The sequence below is a fragment of the Stigmatopora nigra genome, chromosome 3, assembly GCF_051989575.1.
Source record: "Stigmatopora nigra isolate UIUO_SnigA chromosome 3, RoL_Snig_1.1, whole genome shotgun sequence".
Lineage (NCBI taxonomy): Eukaryota > Metazoa > Chordata > Actinopteri > Syngnathiformes > Syngnathidae > Stigmatopora > Stigmatopora nigra.
Genome location: NC_135510.1, coordinates 13,114,279 through 13,131,448, shown reverse-complemented (window position 1 = coordinate 13,131,448; position 17,170 = coordinate 13,114,279). Strand labels below are relative to the sequence as shown.

The following is a 17,170-nucleotide window of genomic DNA, read 5'->3' as shown; positions in this document are numbered from 1 at the left end:
CTTTTCAAGAACTGCAAATAAGAGAACCATATTGGAGCTTGTCTGCATAGTATGTAAGTCAGCTGATCACTGATATATATATATATATATCTATATATATATATATATATATATATATATATATATATATATATATATATATATATATATATATATATATATATATATATATATATATATATATATATATATATATATATATATATATATATATATATATATATAATTATTATTATTATATATTTATATATATATATTATTATATATTTATATATATCCCCTCTCTGTGTCTGTGCCTTAAATAATGTAATATCCAAGTAAGAGTATGTGGGTCAGTGGAGCTTTGCTTTACCCAAGAGAGCTAGCGCCACACCCCAACACACACACACCAACTGAGCCCCAAGTTGTCTGCCTGTCTGCCATGGTGGTTAACTCTCTGTGTGACGTCATGCATTTTTCATAAAGTCTACAAAGCTCGGTCAATATTTAATACCTTCGATTGACAAGTGAGCCCACTGGCAAGATTAGCCCCCCTATTTTTGCTTTTATCCATCTCTAGTCCATAATTAAATTAGGCATGTCTGTGCATGACAAAGAGACAGTCATTAGATAGTGAAGTTAAGCAGGAATGCTCAGAGTTTAGCTGGGCAGAGATTGTAGATCTTTGCATTTTAGTGTGGGGAGGTGGGATAAATGTGGATCTGGTGCACTCATGTTGCTGAATTCATCCAGTTTATAGTGCAGTTGAATCAAATTGGTAAGTAAGATGGCAGAAAGACGTAACGATGGTATGGATTTTTTGCTTATTTCTGTGGAAGCATTACATTTTATGCCAAGTTTAAACAAATGTCTTTAAATGACACTTAATTTACTTTTGCAACTATCTGCATGCAGGCTTTAATTTTCCGTCATCCATATTTTCTTTCATTTCAATAGCTTCTTAGCTTTTTTGTGTTTTTATGTTCACACTGACAAACTTGTTTGGCATTGTTTGTTTCCAGTGCTTCCCACTTGCTCACCACTTGACTTCCACTGTGACAATGGCAAATGTGTACGGCGTTCATGGGTCTGTGATGGAGACAATGACTGTGAAGATGACTCGGATGAGCAGGATTGCCGTAAGTCTAACCTTTTTATTCTATTGGAGATAATTCAACATGCTCCAAAGCCAAATTTCACAAAAGTAGTAACAAATCCAGACAAAATGTAAGGATAGAGGTTATATTGTAAAAATAATGATTGGTCAAGTGACTGCTCGTAATAATGAAAACCCATAAGGCAAGGCTCTTTTTGTCAAGACACTTCTCAAGGCTCATAAAGCACTGCCCTCGAGCTGTGTCTGCAAAGCCAGTGTTTTGGATGTCTAGCCTTTTCATAATAGATGCTTTTCCATCAGAGAACTGGCTACCATATATTATTAATACATTCATTCATTTGAATTGTAATGGTTACCTGGTATACCTTATATCACAACCAATAATGTTAAATGATGGTGCTAGATGAATGATGTCCCTCGAAACCAAACAGGGTTGAAGAAATATATTCAAGCCAACTATTTAGTTGACACGGTGCTGTAAATTGAGAATCAGTTTATCCAATATGTATTGATGCTTCATTTCGCTAAGGTGAACCGCACCTTTTGGGGACATTAAAAATGTCCTTAAAGTTAGAGACCTGGTTGCATGACTGGAATTTTGGGGGTTTGAAATAAAAGCACACGAAGAGTTTGATTGGTACTCCCTTATTAAGATACTCTTTAATCACATACTCTTTTAGATTATGTTTGCCCCTTGGCAGAGAGGGTCACTAAGTGCTTTTTCAAAATCCAATTTCATCACATACAATATCATTACAGATCAATATAAAAACACAACCTCACCCTGCCCATTCTCTGTAACATTGTAATAAATTTGTACACTCATAAATACTGTCAGTAGGGCTTCATTTTTTTTGCGACACGTGGCTCGAAATGCCAACACAAACGTGTTAAGCACATATGACACAGTATCTTATGGTGAGCTATACTTTTAGTTTACCTCTATTCCCCTGTAATGATAAGGCAAGTAGGTATGTACCTGTAATGATAAGGCAAGTAGGTATGTACCTGTAATTTCTCATTATCATTTTACATTGCAAACTTAAATTTCAGAAAAATACATTTGTGGGGCGGCCCAGTGGGCAACAGGGTTAGTACGTCTGCCACACAGTTCTGAGATCAAGGGTTTGATCCCAGGTCCTGGCCTTCTTAGGAGGAGCTACATGTTCTACTAACACAGCCTTTCCTTACCTTCTTCTTCCACTGAACGTTGGTCTTAAACGAGCATTCATGTTGGATTATTGCCCCCGTTCTTTGTGGTGTTTGGGTCGTGTAATTGCAGTTTAAATTTGTGTAAGGTTTTTATTATTGTTGACAAAAATTATTAGACGATAAATATAGCATTTTATCGCCCAGATCTAGGTTTGAATGAAGAAATGTTCTTGCTCTCTTCTCATATCTGCCCATGCCTATATTTCTAATACGACTTTGCCAGTGATGTAGAATGCTGATCATGCAATAAAGGGAATTTTCTTTTTTTAAATTTTCAATTAAAGGCTGGAGTTATCAAACACAAGCAATTCACAATTTTGCAAAATTATTTGCGATCACTGTGATGGGTGGATGTGGATGAAGTCAACTGCCACTTCTATGAGATTTTTTTTGCACTTAACAAATCAATTATTTACCTAGTTGAATTCTAAAAAAGCCTGACCATTATGTTTTTTTAATTGAAATGACAACCAACTACCCATAAAAAAGACTAACACTAGATTTGGTTGCCTTTTTAGGGGTGTTGTTGCGATCCTTTTAATTTTTCATGTCGCAGCACAAAATTCTGTTTCCCCCTCTTTTCCCCAAGTACTTATTATTTAATGCATTTTTTCCCAATGCTTTGTTGCCCTGTTTTCCATCCTTTGGGTCCCTGGTTTTGTTTAGAAACAGTGACCTAAAGAGAATGTCCCATAATGCCCACACAAATCGCATGCTGGTGTTTTATAGTGTGTGATTGAGATTTGTTATTTTCTATGTTGAATAAAATAATATAAACATGAAACCACTCGCACATTCAGTAAGCTTGCTAATGACTCCCTGCACCCTTTGCCCTTTGCAGCAGGTTGAGTGATAAGGGTCTTAAGGGCGTGTTCAACTTTGACCTTCCTTTGTTTACTTCAGTGATGGTAGAGATATTAGAAGGAAAGGCTTGTTTTTCCACAGATTAAAATATATCATAAATGTAGATTAAATTAATTTAGATTTTACACTTAGATACTTAGGAGGAAAACAAAAAGCGTGTATGCATGAATGGTGCATGATACATTAAATTAGAAAACACTGTTTTTAAATATTAGATGTGTGTGAAGAAACATTTTGGAATAAAGTATGCACAGAATCAATGTTCAATCAGTGTTGAATACTTGATTTATGTTTTTTCCTATATCTGTTAAACCGAAATGTCACTTCGTAGGCCTTAATAACCTTATAAGAAATTATTGAAATGGTAAATAAGTGGTGCAACGCATGCTCAATCCCTTGTATACTAGTGTTTTGTGGGTGCCGACGACATATGGGTATGTACTGCTGCACTGTGCAAGGAGCAGAAAGTAAACATCGACTGAATTAGTTATATTGAATGATAGATCCTGAGAATTGTGCGATCTCCATAGAGCATAGAGAAGTATTAGCATATCACTGATCTATGATTCAGATTCGCTGTGTACACAGTCCAGGACTGCTTTGTTTCATGTTACTCATGTCCTAAGTTGACTCACATTTTAAGCAGCATTATGGCTTGAAAGAGCTCAAACAACAAACTGCAATCCCTGCCCTCTCACGTCTCTGTGTTTCTGTCTCTTTATCTCTGTCTATTTATCTCACTTGTCGGCCACATGAACACCCACATGCACACACAATAATGGTAAATTATAGATTACCACCTGCCCTGGGCCATCCGTCATCAGTTCCCCTTGACTAGCGTGTTTACTATGCCTCAGGCTAGAAAAGCTGGAATTTGCCATCGATTAGGACCATAACTAGAGACTGTGGTTTTAAAGATCCATTCAGGGCTTTAATCATTGAGTGTCTAATTAATTAAAATGGAAGAGTTTGGCCATGGAAAAATGGTTTGAAATGAAAACAACTTCTGTGTCAGAGCACTAAAAGTTAAGATGAGTCAATGACTCCTCTTTAACTACCTCGTGTGGGCAGAGGGCATGGATGACTTATGTCTTTTATGTCCAGGCTCAAGGTTAACTTTCTTGTGAAATAGCACTTCCTTTTATATCACAGCTAGGATTTCCAATTAGGATATAAATCAAGCTGTGAAGCTTAGCAGGGGTAGCTTTAAATTTCAACTAGCATTGCATATGAATGAAGTTGGATTTTTCTTTCACATTTCTTTTTCTCTAAGCAATTTATTTCATCAGATGTCGACATGGATACAGACTTGATTTAATTGACTCAGTGGAATTTACTAATTAATGAGCTTCGATTTTTAAAAGAAATATTTTTTTTATCCGCTGTTCCACTCAACATAGTTAAAACATCAAATAGAAACACGCATAATGTTACCTGTCAGCACTAGATGGACGCACACCTTTAAAACCTCATTCTAAAGTCAGTGCTTCTCCAAATTAGAATTATAGATTACATGAGTGCATGAATGATCAACTAGCAGTCCTGTGAATGCATTCTGTTGGCTATGTTTATTGAACTCAAGTTCACCTGCAGGTTAATGAGGTTGAGCGATGTAGAAAATGGATGAATATCATTAATTGAATACAAAAAAATTCTTCTGTGTGTTCCTATAATGCAATGTATTTTAAGGTGATTTATGCTGTTTTAATTCACGCCCTACCTACTCACTTCCCTTCCTTAAGGAAGCACACCCAACTTATAAACCCATGTGCATGGCAGCTACTATACATTGCAACTATGATGTATTTATTATGCAGTATTGCGAAATGGGAAATCTTACTTACTTGCTTTTTTTTCAACACTAATTCATCACGCCATCTGCTTCAGATTGGATAGTTCTCAATGAACCAAGATGGTTTTAAAATATAAAATGAAAATATAAATATTTATTTTTACAACCAAGAACCCGTGTTGCTTTATAATATTCTATAAATTTTTCCAGCTTATTTCAACATTGTCGCTGTAGAATCTTTGCAGTTGTAATACATTTTCTAAATATACTACCTTTCTCTAGCTCCCCGAGAATGTGAGGAAGATGAGTTTCAATGCCAGAATGGTTACTGTATCCGTAGCCTATGGCATTGTGATGGAGACAATGATTGTGGTGACAACAGTGATGAACAGTGTGGTGGGTACAATACACCATAAAAGCCAACAGTTCGCATGAACTGTATGTACCTATTTAACAAAGTCTAAATTGGTTCTTTCAGACATGCGAAAATGTTCAGACAAGGAGTTCCGCTGTACAGACGGCAGCTGCATTGCTGAGCACTGGTATTGTGATGGCGACACAGACTGCAAAGACGGATCTGATGAAGAAAACTGCCGTAAGTTTGTGTGTATTTGCGTCATATTCTTTTGGTCTTTTATCTAAAGGACAGTAATGGGACAGTTATTTCTGTATCAGTATTATGAGATTTATAGGACTTTAAATTTAGTAAACATTTAAATTTTGTTTTCAAGATGATAATTTCACCAATAGGCATTCCCCAAATGCACACACCAATAAAGAGGAAAAGACAGTCTTTTCAATTTTTCTGGCATGGAGAATGAACGGTTGGGGTCCAAGTCCCAACTCCGTTTTGACCTTACACATATTTTCTGTTGTTTATTTCATTCGAGGGCACCGATGACAATGTACATCTCAACTCTCAGGGTAGGGTGGAAACACAAGTGAGACGTCAATAGTCAAAACAAATGAAGGCCTGGAAGAAGTCTTGTCGAGTCTCTGTTGGACGCATATGCAGTTCCCAGATCAGATTTGCAGCACTCCTCTTTGTTTAGACTAACTAAGATTTATCAGGGGCAAAGCATTTCGTTCGTTGAGAGCAAACATACAATAATATGAAACTAATAATATCTTAGTACTTAAATATTTACTTAATATGAATATTTAGAGGCCAGTGCATCATAACAACTCATGAGTTTCAAATAGGATAGAATGAGAAAATTCCCTTGGTTCCCTTGTTCACTTGTTGGTTTAAATGGATGCTTCGCAATTACTTTCTGTTGCGTTTCCCCCAGGAAGCATTAAATGTTTCGCACTTCCCCAACCGAAAAATTTTATTTTTCTATAAAATTCTAAGTACAGCTTTGCATAACTCCTGAGTGAACTCTGAAGCCAGCGCACCACTGCTATCCGCCAAATGAATTGCAATGACACTTCATTCTAGTCTGGTAAAAAGTATGTTTTTTGAGTTATAAGCTTCTAGCTATTGTGTTTGTGCTCGTGTCACTAAGTTTAGCTTGAATGAGTTTGAGGCTTATCATTGCCTTGAGTTTTTGATAACACCCACTGGTGTGATTTGGTTACAAATAATAACTGGGTTACAAACTAGTATACATGTATAGAATATTTAATGTCAAACAATTCACTTACCATTTATCGAAATAGAAATGAAATGCACTTTTTGAGACAACTCAACGGGTTTCGTTTTAATGTCTTAAACTGCAAACTGCCAGATTACACATGTTGCACACCTTGTTCAAACGATCGTCAACCATCTTCTCTTTCATGTAATCTCTAACGGAACTTCAAAGTACTTAAGACAAGTCAACATTTGAGCCATATTTTTTACTTTTGTCATCTGTTTACCCTGTGTGGATCCAGCTTCAGATGTGATGGCAGCCACCTGCAGTGCCGAGGAGTTCCAGTGTGCATATGGCCGCTGCATTCTTGACATCTACCACTGTGATGGAGATGATGATTGTGGAGACTGGTCAGATGAGTCAGATTGCTGTAAGATTGCCCTCTTTGACACAAAAACACACAATAGGCATTATCAAGGCCTTCTGCCTTCATAAAATATTTTAGTCCAGACATTGAGACATAAAATGCACTTAATCACAAATACTACTCATAACAAATTGTTCTGTCATCTTATTTACAATTGCATGACTCATTACTGATTGCCTATTATTTATTTTTTCTACTTCTCATGCAAACATTTTCAGCATGCATGGACATTTAGCATCAAGTGCTAGCTGGTATTCGATAGAACCGTAAAATATTGTACGTATGTGCACATGCACACAAAGAGAGAAATTGTGGTCCTGATTAAAAGAGTATCATGTTTCATACATCCCGTTCTAAAACTCCTCCCTCCTTCACCATCAGGAGGCTCTTAATTTGTTCTTTGTTTCATTCATTCATGGAACATACACTCTTTCTCTCTCTCGCTCTCACTCACCAGTTTACCCTTTGATGTTTTTATCTACACTCCGATAAGCATAACTTGAAGGTTTCCTGTCATTTGGCGTCACCAAGGTCAGAGTAGCCTGGGCGGTTCTCTCTGTTCCTCCCTTCCTCTCATGTCCAATGTTTCTAAATATCTGCTTTACTGTTTTTACACACACGAATGTATACTGTTGAATAGGAAGCACTTTTTAAAACACTTCACGTCTGCACGCAGAAACGTTTTGAACATACACACAACCACACACACACTCCCACACACATGCACACAAGGCATTCCTCTGAGGCATAAGACATCCTAACACAGCATTCCAAGGTATTGCATCTCCAGACAGATGAAGGGTGCTTTGTTAAGGGAGAAAGTGTCTTACTCCCTGCCCTGTCTTACTACTTCTCATGTGAAAGCAAACTTGCATACATATATTGATATACACTTCACAATGATACATAGACTTGAAAACACCAAAATATACCAGGCTTTGTTATCAGTGATACTCAGACTTGTCAACCTCAGTCGACCCGATTTCAGGAATACACTGTTACCAGAGTTTTTCCAGAGTGAATGCGATTCACGCAAAATCAACATAAGATGTAAAAAAATGAACAAATATATAGGACAATTTAAATCAAACTGTTATTCCCATGCTTTTACATTAATTGAAATATTGTGTTTTTGCAAACTACTGAAAACATACAGCATAAGGAAAATAAGTTTATCTTTGTGTTTGGGTCCTTCTACGTGCATTTTACAGTCTGTAATTCCACCATGTGTCACACTTGAAGTCGCACATGCATGTTGTGCAATGTGCAAAAGTCGGTCCTTTTGGAGACGGCTTCCACTTGGGATATTTTGTCAAATGCGAACGTATAAACTTCTGAGAGTGTCTGAGCTTCATCCAAATTGCCATCAATTTTGTGCTTAACCTGAGCAGGGGTATTGATAAGACTTTCCAGTGCTGTGTACGCCTACTTCCTTTATGACAACCCCGGAAATTATTGGATTTGTTTCAAAACAAAAGACCGGTGGTTTAGTCAGCCTTAACAATCCTTACTTCCCTTATGAAAAACATAAAACAAAAATGTTAAAGCGATAGAGACTACCTACTGCTTCAAGGGTTAACCCTGACCCAATAACATATTACTTGCAAGTGAATTGTCGGTTTTGAAAAGTGGATAGATACAACGGAGTAACTCTACCCCACTGACTTTCTGCTTGCCTACAATTTTCTCTCTTTGGGTAAACCAGGTGGCTGTTTTGATTATTTTTGCCTTCCTGAGCCAGCTGATAAGCCTACAGCAGGCTGCAAACACATCATATCTGTCGACTTTCTTTTGCCTTTCCTCCCCCCTTGTCGTTTTTTTCATCTCTGGCCCCCTCTTCAAGGAAACAGACACGTGTTGTCAGGAGAAAACATGCTCGAGAAACTCACATGATTTAAGTTTATGTTTTATTGCACAAAAATCACCCTGAAACACATGATTGAAGATTGTCTTTCATCACGCTTTAATCACCCTTTCTCTTCTACCTTCATATGATACATGTTTAAGCATCACATTAAATTTCAAGTGTAAAAACGGGTATCTGGTCATCTGTAAAAGTAACCATTTAAAGAACTAACAACTAAGAAATTGACAGTAAATTAAAATCCTTCAAAGCCTTTAACAGTCCTTCAGAGCAAAAATAATGCATTAATGCAATATTTTTTTATCATATTTATATGATACTTCAGTTTTTATCAGTGGAAAAATACATCACATTGCTAAAAATCTATGTATCAAATCATTTATCGATATAAGATTAAGACAGACTGTGATGTTAAGTACTGAGTTAGTACTGAGTTTTTGCTGAATCATTCTTTCATATCGTCACTGCATTTTAGAACATTCAGTCCAACTGTAGGTTAACAGATTTAGTAATACATTCACTTGTTCCCGCATGATTGAGCATCGGTGTCCAGATCAGAATTCATAAACTAATGGCCTAATGGATGTGGTGTGGAAAAGCTTCAAACATTTGACCTCAATCTTTAAATATGATCGATAGAATTTGTGAAAAGAGTAACCTGTTTTAGTTACAACTCAATTTTTATTCACTGTAATGTTTTGACCATGTGGATCAATACTGATACCAAATTACATACTCTCTCTGCAGTGATAAACCTAGGGATGGTGTGCAATAGTTTGCAAATGTGTCATGTCAATGTTGATTTCAAATGCAAAATGTGTGGATCTTTTGTGTGCAGCATCTCACCAACCATGCAGGTCTGTTGAGTTCATGTGCAGTAGCGGAATGTGCATCAATGCAGGCTGGAGGTGTGATGGCGAGTTTGACTGTGATGATCAGTCTGATGAATTAAATTGCAGTGAGTAAACACTTTTGTCAATTCAATTTTAGCAGGCATACATACTATGGAATCTTGTTATGCTTACCTGATATTTGAATTCTTCTGCAGCCACGTCTATGTGCACAGCTGACCAATTTCGGTGTGGAACCGGACGTTGTGTCCGGTTGTCATGGCGATGCGATGGGGAAGATGACTGTTCAGACCGCAGTGATGAAGAGGGTTGTGAGAAAACTGGTGAGCCTGTGCTTGCGATCTTTACAGAAGCCAAATATAGCCCAAACTTAAATTGTAGTCATAACAACTGTGGCTCTCTCAGCAAAGTCAGATATCTTATTTTCAATTGGGCCTGAATGTACTTCTGGAAGAAACACTTGTCTTGTATGTGTTCATATAAAATGAAGTGCTCTGTACCATATCATGGTCATACACAGTAAAAATAATAGATTTTTGTTTTATGTTTTTACTTAGATTCAGAATTAGGCCACTAGAATAGGTCAAGGATACCGTTTATAATAGGATTATTTTTGTAAAAATGAAAAAAACGCTGTTTTATATATCCCAGCATGCTCTGCGCACTACTTGGGAAAATGGAGTCGGGGGCTGCTTACCGTAGTTGCGAGACCTGTTGCGGCTCAATATCAATCCATACATAAGGCGCAACGGATTATAAGGCGCAATATCAGTTTTTGAAAAATTGAATTCTCTTAGGTCCGCCTTATGCTTCAGAAAATACGATACTTAACATCCTATAAATGTGTTAGTGTAAATGGTGATGCTGAAAATTAATCACAAATGAAGAATGCAGAATAATTTCAACCCCACTAGTGGAAATTTCTCCATTCTTCCCTCACTACTTCCTTTCAATTGAGGACTGTTACGGACTGTTACGACTGTTACTGAATACGAGCTGCAAAGAAAGAAAATGGGTCATCCCAGTGAAGATGTCTATAGCATCTTAGAAGACTTGCACTGTATTCATGGCTTATGTCAACACAAAACAAAATGTCTCTGTTGCTTCCCTCCCAGAAACATCTGCTTGTGCTCCTGACCAATTCCAATGTGGTAATGGACGCTGTATAGGTCAGAGGAAGGTGTGTAATGAAGTTAACGACTGTGAAGACGGGACTGATGAGCTTCCACACCATGAATGTCGTGAGTAGACATTTGTCACAGGAAGATTTTTTTTTAACTGTTATTTTGGGAATTAACGTTGTGCTTCCTTTTACACTCCTTTTTAAACAACACCTTACAATAATACTATTATTTTAAATCTTGACATTTTAGAAGTGAAATTTTAGAAGTATTAAAATTAAGTATTAAAATAGCAATAATCTTTTAGCCATAACATACATGGCCTTAACAAAGGCAGATGAAAATTATGATGCCTGTCATTGAGAAGTGGGTAGCGAATTGAGGCCGCTTAATACTGTGGGTGCGGTCATGAGGACTTTGTCCAGTATCATTCTTATGTGATCTATGCTAGCTGTTGACATTCCTTGGTTTAAAATAGCTTTTGTATACATGGGCCATATGAGGTCTGTCATTCACTTCTGTAAGTCGACCTATATCTTTGTTGTATAACTGGGCCACAAACAAGCCAAGGGACATTGTTCTTGAGATAACATGTAAGCCTTGATAAACACAAAGAAGAAGAATTAAATTGGAACAGACTGTTTCAAGTTACTATACCTTTTTTGGTGTAGGCTAATTTCTCTTATTTCCCTCCTGAATGCAAAAAAAAAGCCATTCGTCAATTTAGATGGCTGCTGGTTTTTTGATTGTCAAAAGTTGAACGTTGTGGCGTATGGACACTGCCTTCTCATTTTCTTCGACATTTCTATAAGTAAAATCTGTGCATGAAACAATTGTACACCTCACAACAGAGTGGTTGTACAGTTGCAGAGCAACAGATAGACTCACCAAATCTAAGTATGGCAAGATAGACTTACCAAATCTAAGTATGGCAAGATAGACTAACCGAATCTAAGTATGGGCCTTGGGTCCACTTATTGTGTGGACATCATTTTCCTCAGAAACTACATCATGTAAAAAGATAATTCTTTGTTTTTACACTCATCAGACATCAATTAGCAGAAATATTAAAGAGAAAATAATAATGCATGCCTCACAAGAGTCTGGGTCTTAGGAGGTTAAATATTGGCATTTATTTAATATTTTCTTCACTATTAATCGGCAGAAGCATGAAATGATTTTATTTTTCAGGTTCTTAAACAATATTTCTGTTACTGGTATGCAAAAAAAATGTATGAGTATGTATGAGTTTCATCAAGGCTTTTATACTGAATCTAATCCGAGCTAGTAACCTTTAACAGATGTACGCTATCAACGACAACGTAATGTAAAAAAGTATAACCAGCGTCCTGTCAAACTTGTAATATAGCCAAATGTTTCATTAGCGACACTTGTACACACTGAGCATACTGGCTCAATTTACCATTTTTAACATTTTTTTTCTGCTCCCTGTAATGTTTCTATCTAGGTCCACGCCCCACTGATGGCAACTGTAACCAGAATAATGGTGGTTGCTCCCAGAAGTGTCAGATGCTTCGAGGTCTGGTCCAGTGCACCTGCCACACCGGATACCGACTGATGGATGATGGCAGATCGTGCCAAGGTATTTGTGTGCATGAATGTGTTAGCCTAAGGCAACTATGCCAGACCGGTTGGTCAGTTGTTGCCATGAGTATCATTACACATTCCTGAAATCTGAGAGAATAAAGGTGGACCATGATAAAAATAATTTCTGATGACCTCAAAATGATGGTATGAAACATCAGTAGGCTTTAAAAAGAATGGGAATAGAGTACTACAAAACACTCCTCCCGCATGAGTGAGCACCCTATCGCTAAAGGAGAACCTGGACACACCATGGAGGAAACTCAATTTGGCCACTTGTATCCGAGATCTTGTTCTTAAGGTTGCAACCCAAAGCTCGTGAGGGTAGGTGAAGATAGAAACGTAGATGCGTGAATAGATTTCGGATCAATTCATTTCCATGGCAGACTGATGCAGGTCCATCTGTAGATCTCTCGCTTCATTCCTCGTCCAACTACCCAAGATATTTAAACGCCCCCACTTTGGAGAAATACCTCATCCTTGATGGGTAGGGGGGCATTCCCATTTCACCTTTTTCCTTTTGAGAACCATGATCTCAGGAGGTGCTGATTCTCATCCCAACTGCATAACACTTGACTGCAAACCCCTCCAGTAAGAAGCTTGATAAGGGTAACTGAAGTAAATCATGTGCAAAAAGCAGAGATAAGACACTGTGGCCACCAAACTGGAGCCTCTTATCGTCTCGGCTTTCCTTAGATAGTGCATTAAACTTATGAACTAATGATGTTCCATGGGTGCTTTAAGACCTGACTATATATGACTGCTAATTTATGATGAAGTGACACATTGTAAATCACATCAAATGAAAGTCCTATTTTAACACCTTTCCATTCTTGAGATTGAGCTATAAAATGGTTTCTGAAGCCTTCAGAAGTTTTATAATGATGTCTCACTGTCTTGTCTCCCTTTCTTCTTTGGCCTTTTTGGTGTATTCCAGATGTGAACGAGTGCGCTGAAGAAGGCTACTGCAGCCAGGGCTGCACTAACATTGAGGGCGGCTTCCAGTGCTGGTGTGTTCAAGGCTATGAGCTGCGGCCCGACAAGCGCAGCTGCAAGGCACTGGGTAAAGATCCACTATACTGTGTTCAAACTTTTAAATGACACTGCGCATCAGTCAGGCAGCTAGGGTTTGACCATTTTTTTATGTGGCTGCATTTTGTTTATATATTCCTTGGGAGTAACTGTATTCATTGGCTGACTCTGAGGCTTTGAAGATATTTTGAAGCTCTGGTGTGGATTTAGATGTTGTGAGGGTTAAGTGCTACTCCATCAGCCCATCACTCTATTCAAGAAACCATTTAAATCCAAACCGTGACCAAATGTCAAATTCAACAAACCTTTTACTTGGATGAAAACATTACCAACTGATTCTTAAATGTTTTTGTTCTCAAATTATTTACTTTCCCAATAGTTTTTTTGCCACATGTTTTCTTTCTTTGATGTCTTTCTTTGTCTTTGGCAGGTCCAGAGCCGGTGCTGTTGTTTGCCAATCGAATTGATATTCGTCAGGTTCTGCCGCACCGCTCTGAGTACACATTGCTGCTAAACAACCTTGAGAATGCCATCGCTCTCGACTTTCATCACAGCCAAGAGCTGGTTTTCTGGTCGGACGTAACACTGGACCGCATCATGAAAGCCAACCTCAATGGATCCAATGTGGAAGAAGTTGTCTCTACTGGTTTGGAGAGCCCAGGTGAGAATTACTTCCAATAACAGCCTTTCTCAGATACACTTGGGATCATTATATCAATCAAAAGTGGGTTTTTTTGTCTCCCCTACTTGTGTTTCCAACTTCCTCACCCCTTAACTCTTTATCAGAATCTATTATTTTGCATATGTTTCTGTTTCTTTATAGAGATCTAAAATAAAAAAAAACCTACATTTATCTTGTCATTTCCTTAAAAATGTAATTTACCCATTTAAATAGACCATTTCTCCCCCCACAGGTGGGCTAGCCATTGATTGGATCCATAATAAATTGTACTGGACAGACTCCGGGACATCACGCATTGAGGTGGCTAATCTGGATGGGAGTCATCGCAAGGTGCTGCTGTGGCAGAACATGGAGAAGCCCCGAGCCATTGCGCTGCACCCTATAGAGGGGTAGGAGCTCAAACATTTAGATGTGTACTGATGCACAGCAGATGGTTTCAAATGTTCACACTATCCTCTCTGGATGTGTCCCAGTTGTTGTGTAGCTCAAGAGCTGGGATTACAGGTTGGCAACACTGCATTTCCCACAGTCAAATGTAGGACTCTACGGCTTAGTTGCAGTGGCAAAAAACGAGCAGGCCAGATAAAAGCATAGAAAAATATCAAGCTAGAACATTGAAATGAGTTGTTGGGTCTTCTTTTATAGACATCTGGAAGTAATCAACTGCGCCAATCCAACGCACATATTTTTTTGCTAAAGTAGCACAGAAATAGCTGTTTTGACTCATCTCCAGTCCTAGATGTTTATACTGAACATCTAATATTGGCAACCCCATGTTTCTCCTCAGCAAAATCTACTGGACTGACTGGGGCAACACGCCTCGCATAGAGTATGCCAATATGGATGGCTCGAACCGACGGGTCATTGCCGACACCCACTTGTTCTGGCCAAACGGCCTTACAATCGACTATGCTGGCCATCGCATGTACTGGGTGGACGCTAAACACCATGTCATTGAAAGAGCCGATCTGGATGGACGTAATCGTAAAGCTGTCATTAACCAAGGTAAACATCTTCTTTTGAAGAAATATCATTTCCATATGGTGACCACTTGAGTGATAAAATAAACTTTGATGAGCACATTCTACTAGGAGTTTTCCATGCTCTCCTACAAAAAAAAGCTTTGCCTCACAAGACCAGAATCTGTATCTTTTATTTTTGAGACTTAAACACAACCATCAGTTTTGCACACTCCTTCGCACACATGCACCCACCCCACAAACACATGAATGAATTAATAAATGAATGCATGAAGGAAGGAAGGAAGGAAGGAAGGTATGAATGAATGAATGAATCCATGAATGGATGGCTGGGTGGGTATATGGATGAATGGATTGATGTATATATGAATGAATCCATGAATGGATGGCTGGGTGGATATGTGGATGAATGGATTGATGTATATATGAATGAATCCATGAATGGATGGATGGATGTGTGGATGAATGAATCCACAACTGAATGAATACATCAATGAATGAATGAATGAATGAATGGATGCACAAATGCATGAATACAAAATGAATGAATGAATGAATACATGAATGAATGAATATATGAATGAATGAATACACCAATGAATGAATGAATACACCAATGAATGAATGAATACACCAATGAATGAATGAATACACAAATGAATGAATGAATGGATACACAAATGAATAAATGCACGAATGTTTGAATGAATGAATACACCAAGTAGTCAGTGCAAAATTAGTTTGACAACCATAAAAATGTGCCTTGCTGACATTAAAACACGTGGCAAGCTTGGTGTGTGATTTTTTTTTTAATTAGGAGTTTTTCACCAGTTGCAGTATTAGGCAGACATTTGATCCATTTTGTCCTTCACTTGTTAAATTTTTGACCATTTAATCCTCTAACAATATAACCCTGCAATAAAATCAGGATCATTTCGTTTTTTCACAACTGTAAAGCACATCAGCAACAGTCAATCTTGTTTAAATGTGGGTGAAGTGGGTTTTGTATTTGTGTATGCGTGCACGCGCCATTGTCCGTGTGAGCACTCCTAATGATGTATGCTCTCAGGATAAAAGGCTGTAATTGGCCCTGTCCGTTTTCCAGAGCCACTGTTTGCTCAGACAACACACAGGACAAATGGGACGTGCGTGTGTGTCTCCTCATGTCTACTGCCCAGGCTGCTATGCCAAGGAATGTTAATGAGTATCCCCCTACACCTATACTAGCTGTGTTGTAGGGGTGTATGTGTGTGTGTTTGAGCTGGAGGTGGGCCAAGTTCCTGTAGCTGTACAGTGGCCGGGTGTGGCAGTTTAATCTTTTACCCGCCTACACACCTGTGAACCTCAGAGTGGAGGAAAGGACAAGCGGAGGGTTATGTAGGGTGTTGTAGTATGTGTGCCTGAAGATACTCTACACTGCAAATGTGCCTGTTTAACATTGAGGCTTCTCCTACACGTGACAATCTCTCCTAATAGTAGTCAAGAGCAACAGAACAACACGCCGTGGTTGAACACGAGGTTTTGATTTGACGATATTTTTAGATTTTGTTTAGTATATATCTTCTAGTCTTTTATATGGGATTTTTTTTATGTCGACTTAACCCTTGTGATTTCACTTATAATACGTTACCTTGACAATACATTGGGTAAAGTCTACTCAATCCAATTGGACAAATTATTAAAATGTTTCCACTAAAATGATGGTGCTTCCTTTTGACAATTTAATTCAACTGAATTACTTTATTATATTACATATTTTATAGTACGATTAAATAAGAAAAGTTCAAATAAAAATGACAAGAAAAAAATGACAATAATCAGCAGATTTTTCTAGTTAAATTGGAAATCAAATTTCTCTATGGTCTCTCTCAATCTTATCACCAATTTATGATGCCATTGAATAACAATACATGGTCTTAGCGTGCCAGTGTTGTTGTGGTGGCCTGAGTACGATTCCCATTTGTTCTGGATGCCTCAGGATGGGGCCAAATCTACTATGCAGCTTGACTGATTGATGTTGATTACGATAACAATGGATATTGTTTCATAAATATTTTTCTCGTGTTT

The 17,170-nt window shown here is 37.9% G+C and overlaps 1 protein-coding gene across 5 annotated transcripts in view; it reads left to right on the top strand.

Annotated features, from left to right (window-relative positions):
* Window positions 1–17,170, top strand: part of lrp4 (low density lipoprotein receptor-related protein 4) — a 61,572-nt gene that overhangs the window by 31,589 nt on the left and 12,813 nt on the right. For all 5 annotated transcript variants that reach the window (XM_077713153.1, XM_077713154.1, XM_077713152.1 and 2 more), the window contains 12 exons: window positions 1,002–1,118; window positions 5,247–5,360; window positions 5,443–5,559; window positions 6,843–6,971; window positions 9,671–9,790; window positions 9,881–10,006; window positions 10,799–10,924; window positions 12,273–12,407; window positions 13,347–13,472; window positions 13,872–14,102; window positions 14,356–14,512; window positions 14,911–15,128. In XM_077713153.1, the coding sequence (XP_077569279.1) occupies window positions 1,002–1,118; window positions 5,247–5,360; window positions 5,443–5,559; window positions 6,843–6,971; window positions 9,671–9,790; window positions 9,881–10,006; window positions 10,799–10,924; window positions 12,273–12,407; window positions 13,347–13,472; window positions 13,872–14,102; window positions 14,356–14,512; window positions 14,911–15,128 (1,716 nt within the window). The remainder of the gene's footprint in view (window positions 1–1,001; window positions 1,119–5,246; window positions 5,361–5,442; window positions 5,560–6,842; window positions 6,972–9,670; window positions 9,791–9,880; window positions 10,007–10,798; window positions 10,925–12,272; window positions 12,408–13,346; window positions 13,473–13,871; window positions 14,103–14,355; window positions 14,513–14,910; window positions 15,129–17,170) is intronic.